This window comes from Sorex fumeus, unplaced genomic scaffold (genome assembly GCF_029834395.1).
Source record: "Sorex fumeus unplaced genomic scaffold, SorFum_2.1 ptg000041l, whole genome shotgun sequence".
Classification (NCBI taxonomy): domain Eukaryota; kingdom Metazoa; phylum Chordata; class Mammalia; order Eulipotyphla; family Soricidae; genus Sorex; species Sorex fumeus.
The window spans coordinates 9454025-9464516 of record NW_026606098.1 but is presented as its reverse complement, the minus strand read 5'-3'; the positions used below and the strand labels follow the sequence as shown (position 1 = coordinate 9464516).

General features: G+C 61.9%; 1 protein-coding gene across 2 annotated transcripts; it reads left to right on the top strand.

Annotated features, from left to right (window-relative positions):
- The first annotated feature begins 361 nt into the window (after positions 1–361).
- Positions 362–9080, top strand: PRKCSH (protein kinase C substrate 80K-H). Of its 2 annotated transcripts, none has more exons than XM_056119252.1 (17): positions 362–563; positions 908–1060; positions 1220–1336; positions 1577–1672; positions 1772–1829; positions 2450–2567; positions 3515–3644; positions 5701–5785; positions 6129–6207; positions 6500–6586; positions 6828–7004; positions 7311–7416; positions 7712–7781; positions 7980–8069; positions 8216–8290; positions 8376–8475; positions 8562–9080. In XM_056119252.1, the coding sequence occupies exons 1-17, from the start codon at positions 377–379 to the stop codon at positions 8703–8705; spliced, it is 1872 nt and encodes a 623-aa protein (XP_055975227.1). In that variant the 5' UTR covers positions 362–376; the 3' UTR covers positions 8706–9080. The 2 variants fall into 2 exon arrangements, with proteins under 2 accessions (XP_055975227.1, XP_055975226.1); XM_056119251.1 differs by having other exon boundaries at positions 6828–7028.
- Positions 9081–10492: the final 1412 nt, after the last annotated feature.

The following is a 10492-nucleotide window of genomic DNA, read 5'->3' as shown; positions in this document are numbered from 1 at the left end:
ACCACTTCGCCTGGCTTCTCAGCATCTCCGGGTTGCCAGGCAACCTCCTCCTCCCCCGCCTTCCTCCAACACTCCCTTGGCAACCGCTCGCGTTCTATGCAAGTGCTCTCACTGGCTGCCACTGAGTCCAAGGGCGGGCTCTGGCGGAGAGTGGCAGAGCCGAGAAAGCCGGATGTGGGGGGAGGGACTGTGGGACCACGTGCTTATTTCATTCTCTCCACCCCCACCCTGTCCTAAACCCGCCGTGGTTCGCGGGTCAGTAATTATCTGTTCCGACTCCGGAGACCGCCACTCCCAAGATGGAGGCAACATGCGCCGCCATTAAGCGTGAATCTTCCGAACTATCTCCTCGGAGCTTTCACTAGTGCTAGCCAAGATGGCCGCCCCGGGGGCGCGCCCCCACCTGCCACTCTCAACATGGCGGACGGGCGCCGCCGTTCCCAGTGTGCAGTGTGTGTCGGAAGTGATGCATCGCACACGTTTCCTCTTTCTTTCTGCAGCAGGAACCGTTGGCTGCTGGGCCAGGGGGGCGCGGTGGATAGTGACCTTTGCCCCGACCTCGTGTAGGTGATATATACTCGCGGGTGGGGGCACCTCAGTTTCCTATTGGGGGCGGCCGGAGGGTGTGCGTCGGCAGGGGGGAACCTTGCCCATCGGCCTATTGGCGGGAATTGGAGCGTCCACCCCCCTTTGCTGCTCTCCCCTTCCTCCCTGGAGCAGCGCGTTTGAGGGCCCCACCATTGATTTGAACAAAGTGAGACTTCCTTCCCCGGGGCAGGATTGGGGAGACCCTCCCGGATCGGAAGCAAGTCCTATTGCTCGAGGTGGAGGAATCCGGTTGGCTGCAGGAAGCGGCGCTGCCTTTAGTCTGAAGTGGCGCCGACCGATCGCCTCTTTCTTGCCGCAGCGTGGGGACCCAGCGCAGCTCCCCGCAGCCCGCCTGCTCCCCCAGACCCTGTTTCCGGCTCTCGAGCTCCCGGCGTGATGTTACTGTTTCTGCTGCTGCTTCCCCTGTGCGAGGCGGTGGAGGTCAAGCGACCCCGGGGCGTCTCCCTCACGAGTGAGTGGGGGGGGGGGGGTGTCTAAAGGGATCCACCCGGGCAAGCTTTGTTCCTCCGTTTCCCAGCCTGATATTCAGGGCGGAGGGGCCGTTTAGTGGAGGAAAGGGCCCCTTCCTGACCTGTGCCCCTGATTCCCCATCCTCCACCCCCACCTGCAGATCATCACTTCTACGATGAGTCCAAACCTTTCACGTGTCTGGATGGCTCGGCCACGGTCCCGTTCGATCAGGTCAACGACGATTACTGTGACTGCAAGGATGGCTCGGATGAGCCAGGTGAGGCCGCTGCTTCGCATGGTCACTCATCACCTGCCCGTGGAGCCTTTGCGGTGTGGGGGGATCCAGCCCCATCTTGTCTTTTGGGGCTCCCCATGGGTCTAGGCGGGGTACTGAGAGCAGGGGGACAGCAGCCTAGCAGTGAGAGACTGCCCCCCAGACCTTCTGGGGCTCAGGAGATGGAGGAACTGCCGTCGGGGGCCTCCTGGAGAGCCTCTGCTGACCACCCCTTCTTCCCAGGCACGGCGGCCTGTCCCAACGGGAGCTTCCACTGTACCAACACCGGCTACAAGCCCCTGTACATCTCCTCCACCTGGGTCAACGACGGCGTGTGTGGTAAATTAAACAGGGGAGTGGACGAGGAAGAGGAAGGGATGTGTGGAGGGAGGGGCAGTGCAGGCTGATGGCACCGCCTCCCCCTCCTGAACCCCCTAGACTGCTGTGACGGAACAGACGAGTACAACAGTGGCACCATCTGTGAAAACACCTGCAAGTAGGAATGCCAAGTGCCTCCTCCCTGCAAAGACCCTGCTTCACGGGGGTAGAGGAGGGAGGTGGGGGAGAAACTGAGATCCCGCATCTTGGCTTCTGGGTAGCAGAAGTGAGCCCTGGCATCTCTGTGTGGCCCAGAGCAGGTCCCTCATCTCCCTGTTCCTGGAGCATTCCCTAGTTGAGCGTGGGAAACGGCTCTCGGTCAGGCCAGAACACAGCCAGGACTCGCACCCTGGTGGCAGGGAGCTCTAAATGGGGCTCCCGTTGCATTCAACTTCCGCACCCAGGCTTGAGCCCTGTGCCTTAAGAGGCCCCCAGTAAAGGAGTGACAGGCTGAGTGTGAGGCAGTAGGTAGTGGCGGGGAGTGTGGCGGCCAAAGGGGTGGGGGCTTTGTCACCCACGTGGGCAGGGCTGGCTTGACTGCTCGGACCCCCCACCCTCTGCCTGTCTCGAATCATTGGGGGCGGGCAGTGCTGGCCCCTCGCCACCCACTTTCCTGGTCTGACGCTTCTACCTTCTCTCTGGAGAGCCATGCAGCCCCACAACCCAGCGGGCGTCCCCTGGACTGGGAAAGGGGGTCTTGTTGTCTTGGGCTGTGTGACCCTGCCGACCCTTCCCCAGAGAGAAGGGCCGGAAGGAGAGGGAGACCCTGCAGCAGCTGGCCGAGGTGACTCGCGAGGGCGTCCGCCTGAAAAAGATCCTGATTGAGGAGTGGAAGAAGAGCCGAGAGGAAAAGGAGGTGCGGCGCCGGGAGCTCTATCCCCGGGTCGGCTCGACGGGAGGCTGCGGCTGCCCGGCGCGTGGGCCGTGGGAAGCCCCTTGACGGTGCCCTGTTCTGCGGTTCTGTGTCTGGCACATGGGGGTCCCTAAGCGAGTCCCAGCAGTCAGCGAAGTTCACTGGGGTCCCACGGTGGGGACAGGGTGGAGGTTTCTCTCCTACCCTCAGGATCTGGCCCATGAGGGTGCCCCCTGGATTCAGGGGACAGCGGGAGCCTCTGCGTTCAGGCCACCATTGGGGGAACCTTGAAGTAGGGCCGTTGCCAGGTGACCTTTGGCTCCTGGGTGAGGTCAGAGGTGTCTGGTGGCTGGCCCAGCTGAGGCACCAGTCATGGTCTGGGGGAACGAGAGCCTGTGGAGGTTCAGGTTGATTTCCAACAGCTTGGAGTCCCATTCCCAGGGACAAATGACATCCAGGCTACTGGGAAAGAAAAGTGGGGAGAAGTGAGGCGAGGAGGGGACTCTCGCCTTGACCCATCCCTCCCTACCCCCCAGCAATCTGGGGAACAGGAAGCAGGGAAGACTTCCTGAAGGTGGAGGCCTTTAGGGCCATTCAGAGCCAGTCAGTGTCCCAGGCCAAAGGAGAACGTGAAGCAGGCACTGGCAGAAGTGTCTGTCTATATATGTGTGTCTGTATGTCTTTCTGTCTGTGTGTCTCTGTCTGTCTGTGTCTGCATCTGCCTGTGTATTTTGGGGGTGCAGTTCTGCATACCCTCAGGGACCCAGTGAGCGATGGGGCTGGAGGCATTGCAGGTTGGGTCCCGTGGAGGTGGTTTGGGTCTCACTCCGATGGCCTGCGGGGGACCTTGGGAGGTGTGTGTTCTGGAACGGTCACTCTCCAGAGCGGAGACTGGGCAGGACGGGAGTGGGCCGGAGCAGCAGGCGAGCAGCTCCGTTCTGCCGCTGCAGAACAAGCTCACAGAGCTGCAGGACAGGAAGAAGTCCCTGGCCGAGCAGGTGGAGGTGCTGCGGGCCGCGAAGGAGGAGGCCGAGAAGCCCGAGAAGGAAGCCAAAGAAGAGCACCGGAAGATGTGGGAAGGTACAGCGGCAGGGCTGGGACACGTGTCTCCCTGGGCTGATGGCTTGTCAAGGTGCCTTGGTGTCAGGCTGGAGCGATAGCACAGCGGGGAGGGTGTATGCCTTGCACACAGCCAACCCGGGTTCGATTCCCAGCATCCCGTATGGTCCCCCAAGCACTGCCAGGAGTAATTCCTGAGTGCAGAGCCAGGAGTAACCCTGTGCATTGCCGGGTGTGACCAAAAAAAAAAAGGTGACACCAAGTCTGGGGTGGTTGGTTAGCATGTTTAAACGCCCGTAATGAGGCCGTGTCTGCCAGGGCAGCTGTGGGCTTCCTGATCCAAGGGATGTCGGGATTCGCAGGGGATGAGGGGACAGGAAGCCAGGAAGGCCCTGGCTGCAGGGGGAGCAAACAAGCAGAGGTGGCCCCTGGGCCAGGGCACGGCTCTGGGTGAGCATGATGATCCGGGAGGTGCCCCTCTGCCTTTCCTCCAGGACTGGACTGGTAACGGGCCTTGTTTCTCCTTGTTCAGCCCCGGCTACTTCCCACTGGGGGCCCTTCCCTGTGTACCCCTGGGTTTGGTCTTCCTGCCCTTCCCCTCCCAAGCCCCCCCCCCCCCATATCATCTGCTTATCGGGCCAAGACCCCAGATGCCTCTCCAGCTGCCCTTTTCACCTTTTGGCTTCCGCGCTCCAAATGGAATTTGGGGCCACCTCCAGTGGTGCTCCTGGCTCCTGCAGCTGTGAGAGCATATGGGGTGCCGGGGGTTGAACCTGGGTCAGCCCTGGGCAAGGCAAGTGCCCTACCCGCAGGCCTGTCGCTCCAGCTCCTCCTTTTTGTTTTTTTCCTTAAATGGAAAGTGAAGATGCAAAGGCCCTCCCCTTCCCCCATTGGCGCCCCTGGGGGACGGAGCTTTCCCGCCACCTGCTGGGACTGTCCCAGCAAGTGGACCTCACCGCAGGCCCCCTAAGCCAGGCTAGACTCCCATTGGCTTGTCACGGGTCACGTGGCTGGGCATCCCTGCAGGCTGATTGGCCAGCTCTGGATCACGTGCTCGGGTGTTGGAGCCGGCGGTGACTTCCCATCGGATTTGACCTGAGTAGGGGTCCCGCAGCTCCTGCTTTCGACCGTGGCCGTATCACTGCGCTGTTTCTTTCCTGTTTCCCTTGGATATTTTTTTTTCCCCCTTGGATTTTAAAGATATTCGTTGGGTCGAAGCAGTAACACGGCCGGGAGGGCGCTTGCCATGCATGCAGCTTTCGGGCTTCGATCCCTGGCACCCCATAGGGTCCCCTGAGTCCCTCCAGAATGAAAACTCAAGCATCCAGAGCAATCTGGACCATGGCCCAAACCCCCAGTGCCCCTTTCCCCTTTTCGGGGTGTGACGCCGCCCTCTGTGTGGTCGGCGCTCCCCGGAGCTTGGTTCCGGGTGGACCCCCCCTCGCCCCCCGCATGTCTCCCTGGGGTTCCTTTACTGCTGTGTTTTCTGGCCGAGCCCGTTTGGCCGGTCTCGGCCTCTCAAGCCAGAGTTGGCACCGCCAGCTGTGTCCTGGGTGAGTCCGGAGCTGGTTCGAGTGGCTGAGGCCCCGCAACGCCGATTCACCAAGGCGCGCAGGGCTAGGCGTGGGCTGGGGGGGGGGGCTGATGGGCATTTGGGGGTCTCCCAGGGGTACTGATGCGTTTATGGGGTCTACCTGGAGGTGGCTCCCAGCACAGAAAGATGCAGTATCCAGCAAGACCTTAGTACTGGAAGGTGCAAGCTGATTGGCTGCCTGCCTCATGGGTCCCCTGTCCCTCTCCGGAGGGCGTTGGTATCCATGTGCGTTTCCTTGTGGGGACCTTATGGCTTTGCCACACCTAATGCTGTGCCTCCGCCATCCCCCCTTGTTTATCCAGAAGCCTAGGGGTGTCATCCAAGCCCCCTTGCACATGCATGGCCCACCTACAGCTACATCAGTCCCCACGGCTGAGACCCCCCCCCACCATGTGCACTGCACATGCTCAGCAGCACCCACTTGGCAGGGACAGCAGAGGGGTTGAGGCAGAAGGTGACGGTGCCCCTGCCCCCGTTCCCCAGAGCAGGTGGCCCGGGCGCAGAGTGAGCAGGAGCAGGCACGCGTGGCCTTGATCTTCCAGGAGCTGGATGTCAACATGGACGAGTGGTGAGCACATCTGGACCCTCCTCTGACCTTTAGGATCCAAATGGGGAGCGGGGGGCCCAAGGCTCCAAGACTCCCCCGCAAGGGAACAGAGGCCACTGCCTAGTTGACAGTGGGGACAGAGGGACAGGGTGTGGGGACTTCCCTGGACAGGCGCCTTTTGCCTTCCATGCACACCACCTCCCCACCCGCCCTCCTCCCCTGTCCCGCCTCTGCCCTGGGAACCTCTAGTCGCGGGGTGATCAGAGATCGGGTGCCCCCTTTTCCCCCAGCCCCAGGAGCCTGGAAGCCAGTGTGAGGGCAGGCTCGACCCCATGGGCTTCTGCCTGCCTCCCCCCACCCCCAGGGTCTCAGTGGGTGAGCTGCAGACACACACAGAGCTGGACACGGATGGGGACGGGGCTTTGTCAGAAGAGGAAGCCCAGGTACGACCCCTTCCCCCACAGGGCCCTCTCAGGTGGGGGCGCTATGCCCTTGCCCTGGGAAGCTGCGGGGGGGATGTCTGGAGCCACTGTCTCCCTCTCCTGCCCTGCCCCTCCCCTAGTGCGGCCTGCCAAGCACCTGAAGTGCTGGCCCCACCTTCCCCACAGGCCTCTGCTGCCCCCTTCTGGCCTCTGCGCCAGCCCGGTCCGGCCTTGGTATCAGGCCCCAGATGGGCGCTCCCGTGCCTGGCACCGGGCGCCCCTATCCTGAAAGCCTCCCAATGTCCCTACACAGGCCCTCCTCGGAGGGGACATGCAGGTGGACAGGGTCACCTTCTTTGACCGGATCTGGGCGACCATCAAGGACAAGTATCAGACACAGGTCAGTGTGGGGAGGAGAGGAAGACACCCTCTCCAAAGCCATTGCTGCCAGTTCTGGCCCAGATCCACCGTGACCAGCTGCCCCCCAAACTCCACAACCCCCAGCTGACCCTTGTGCCTCCCTCTTTCCCTGGGGACAGGGCAGGGACACCGGGGCCGATGGTAAGAGTATGCAGGGTTTGCTCCTGAGGGCGGGGTGGTCCTGAAGGCCACAGCTGTGTCCCCCCCACGCCTCCTACCAGGCACTGCCCCCTGAGCAGCCTGCAGCCCCTGCTTCCGACCAGCTGACACAGCCCACGGAGCACCAGCAGGAGGTGCCCCCAGGAGCCCCTGAGGAGGAGGAAGAGGAGGAGGAGGAAGAGCGGGAGGAGGAGGAAGAGGAACCGGAGGAAGAAGAGGAGCCGGAGGAGGAAGCTCAGGTGCCAGGGGAGCAGACCCCCAAGGTGTGTGAGGTGGGAAAAAAGGGGGGGGAGCTGGAGCAATAGTAGAGCGGGTAGGGCTTGTGCCTTGCACACGGCCGACCCAGGTTCGATTCCCAGCATCCCACATGATCCCCTGAGCACAGCCAGGCGTGATTCCTGAGCGCAGAGCCAGGAGTAACCCCTGTGCATCGCCAGGCCAGGTGTGACCCAAAAAGAAGAAAAAAAAGGCGTGTGAGGCAGGGCGCAGGATGGGGTTGGGGGCAAGGGGAGGGCCTGGTGCTCGCTGACTGGCGCTACCCCCAGGAGGCGCCGCCCCCGCTGGCCCCGGCCCCGCCGGCCAGCGCTGCCCCGGAGGACCCCGCAGCCCAGATGCCGCCCTACGACGCCTACACGCAGGGCCTGATCGATGGTAAGGAGCCGGCGCCTGGCGTCCCCCGGGAGCCCTCTGCCGCCTCGCTGGCACCCGCCTCTTGTTTGCGCACCCCTGGCGGCTAGGGAGCCCCTGGCACCGCGGGAGCGCGGTCCTGTGCCCCGGGGAGTCCACGAACTCCGGCGGTGGCCAGGAGGGGTCTGCCCAGCCCTCATCCAGAGCAGGCCGAGGCGCGGCAGCGGGGTCGCAGGGGTGCTTCTCGTTCCCAAACCCTCTTCCCTCGCCTTCCTCCACGGGAGCGGGGACCCCAGTCTGACGTTCTCCCACGCCTCAGCTGCCCAGAAGGCCCGCAGTGAGTTTGAGGAGGCCGAACGGTCACTGAAGGACATGCAAGAGACCATCAGGTACGAGGCGTTCCCCTCCGGCCCCAACCAGGCCCCTGGGCCCTCCCCGTGGCCACCTTCTGCCGGGCTCCCCAGAGAGGAGAGTAATGGGGAGTCGCCAGGCAACCGCCCGGGAGGCAGAGAGCAGGGCCTGTGGCTGCCTGTGCCAGGGTCCCCCGGGAGCCCGCTGGGGCCCTCAACACCACCTTCCTCCTGCAGGAACCTGGAGCAGGAAATTTCCTTCGACTTCGGCCCCAGTGGGGAGTTCTCCTACCTCTACAGCCAGTGCTACGAGCTCTCCACCAATGAGTGGGTGCTCCTCCAAAGCCTCCCCATCACCCTGAACTGGGGGGGGGACACGCCTCTGAGCAAGGCCGCATGATGGGCTGGTTGGCAGGGCGGTGGGAGGAGCCGGGCAGTGACCCAGAACATCCGTCTACCTTTTCCCCCAACAGGTACGTCTACCGGCTCTGCCCCTTCAAACTGGTGTCGCAAAAACCCAAACTTGGGGGCTCCCCCACCAACCTTGGGTGAGTGAGTGTACCCGTCCCCGGTTCCCCCCGCCCCCAGCCCCTGCAGCCAGCCTGTAGCTCTGAGCACCGGGCAATTCTGCAGCACGTGGGGCTCCTGGGCTGGGCCCGAACACGACAAGTACAGCGCCATGAAGTACGAGCAGGGCACGGGCTGCTGGCAAGGCCCCAACCGCTCCACCACGGTGAGTGGCCAGAGGGCGGGCGGTGGGGGGGCACCCCCTCTCCCCATTGCCGCCCCCACCCTGAGCCCTCCGGCGCTCGGCCTCAGGTGCGCCTGCTGTGTGGAAAAGAGACCGCGGTGACCAGCACCACAGAGCCCAGCCGCTGTGAGTACCTCATGGAGCTGACCACACCCGCCGCCTGCCCAGACCTGCCCCCGGAGCTGCCAGAAGTGGACCATGATGAGCTCTGAGCTGCACGTGCAGAGGTGGCGAGGAGCAGCATGAGGGGGGACAGGACAGTCCCCATCCTTTCCTCTGCACCTCCGGCCCCAAAACCTCCAGGCATGGAACCAGCCCCTCAGTCTGCAGACCAAGCCTGCCCCCGGGTCTCCTGCTCCCCAACACCTCCCTGGGGGGCTAGGAACCATACAGGGGCTCCAGGCCCTGCTCTCTGGGGGCCAGACCAGGTAGAGGCAAGTTTCCAGGTCCCAGGGGCCTCTGATGCAGTTAGAGAGTATACCCTCCCGGGACCCCCCCTGCCCCCACACACACCCAGGGCAGCCCCTCCTGCAGGGAACAAATGACTTGACCTGTGACCGTGACCTCAAAACAATAAACGTTGATGGGCCCCCAAATGTCTGTGCTTGCAGCGTTTTGCATGGGGACAGGCTGAACATCTTAACACCTCTTTCTTTCTTTTTTTGTTTCTGGGGCCACACTAGGCAGTGCTCAGGGCTTCCTCCTAGCTCTACACTCAGATCACCCCTGATGGGGCTCCGCGGACCATGGGGATCGAACGCAGGTCCATGTGCGAGGCAAAATGCCCTCCCTGCTAATAGTATCACTCCTGTCCCAAGCATCTAAGATGAAGACATCCACATTTGGGGGTCACCCTCAGGGCATTCACACCAAGGGATCACCCTGAGGGCATTCACACCTGAGGGGCTCATCCTAAGGGCATTCACACTGTTCTCTAATACCGGCAGCGGGGTGGTGGCTGGACCAGGCCCACAGCAGCTGCTGTTGATCCCCACTCCCCTGGTGCTCACACACCCATCAAGGCTGTAAGATTCTGAACTTTTATTTTCTGGCATGAAAAGTACAAATAATTAAACAATTCCATGTAAAAGTCTGTTACCGCGGCCAGGCCTGTAATCCCGGTAATAAATAGTCTAAACGCAACGCAAAGTGTTCTCGTCGGGTTCGGGGTTCGGGTGGTGGTTTTTGTTACTTTTTTTTGTCTTTTTTTTTTTTTAACAGTTCTTCATCACATCCAACATGGACTCTCATAATTGGAACCTTCTGAATAAATAACAAGATGAAGGGAGGGCTGAGGGGCCGAGCCCCCTCCAATGGGTCTGCGCCCCTCCCCCCAGGGTTTGCTAGAAGACCCCAGGCCCCTCTGGGGACCTGGCTGGGCTGGGCTCTGTGTTTTAGGGGGAAACAAAAGTCCCCTCCCAGTCTTTTGGTGGGTGGCAGGGACCTAGGCCTTCATTGCGGGGGAGAGGTGCCCCTCTCCAGAGCCCGGCCCCCCAGGGTGGGGGCACCCCAGCCCTTATTGCTCACAGACGCCTCCGGCACGTGTCCCCGCACGGAGGACGGGGGGGAGAAAGCCCCAGGAAACAGCAGAGGGAGAGGGGGGACCCGCTGGGGGTGCCTGCCCTACTGAAGGGGGGCGGGGAAGTGGGGAGGACTTGAAAAACCACAAGAATAAATAGGTTCGTGTATCAAGAACAAGCTAGGGTCTTCACCAGCTAAAGACTGAAAATATTCTCAAGACGAGCAAAAAAGGATTTTCGTGGACACCCCGGCCGAAGCCACTGGTCACCGGAACCGCCCCACAGAGCAGTCCCACCCCCGGGCCCAGGGGCCACTCAGCTACCGTTACGGTTATTAATAATTATTATTACTTGAATAATTCCACTTCCCTTTGATAAATAAATTAGGCATAACCACGTCTTGGCAAAAAAAAAAAAAAACAGAAAGAAACGAAGAGAACGCAGTGGTCCCTTGAACAAGCCAACCAGATGAGAGAAAC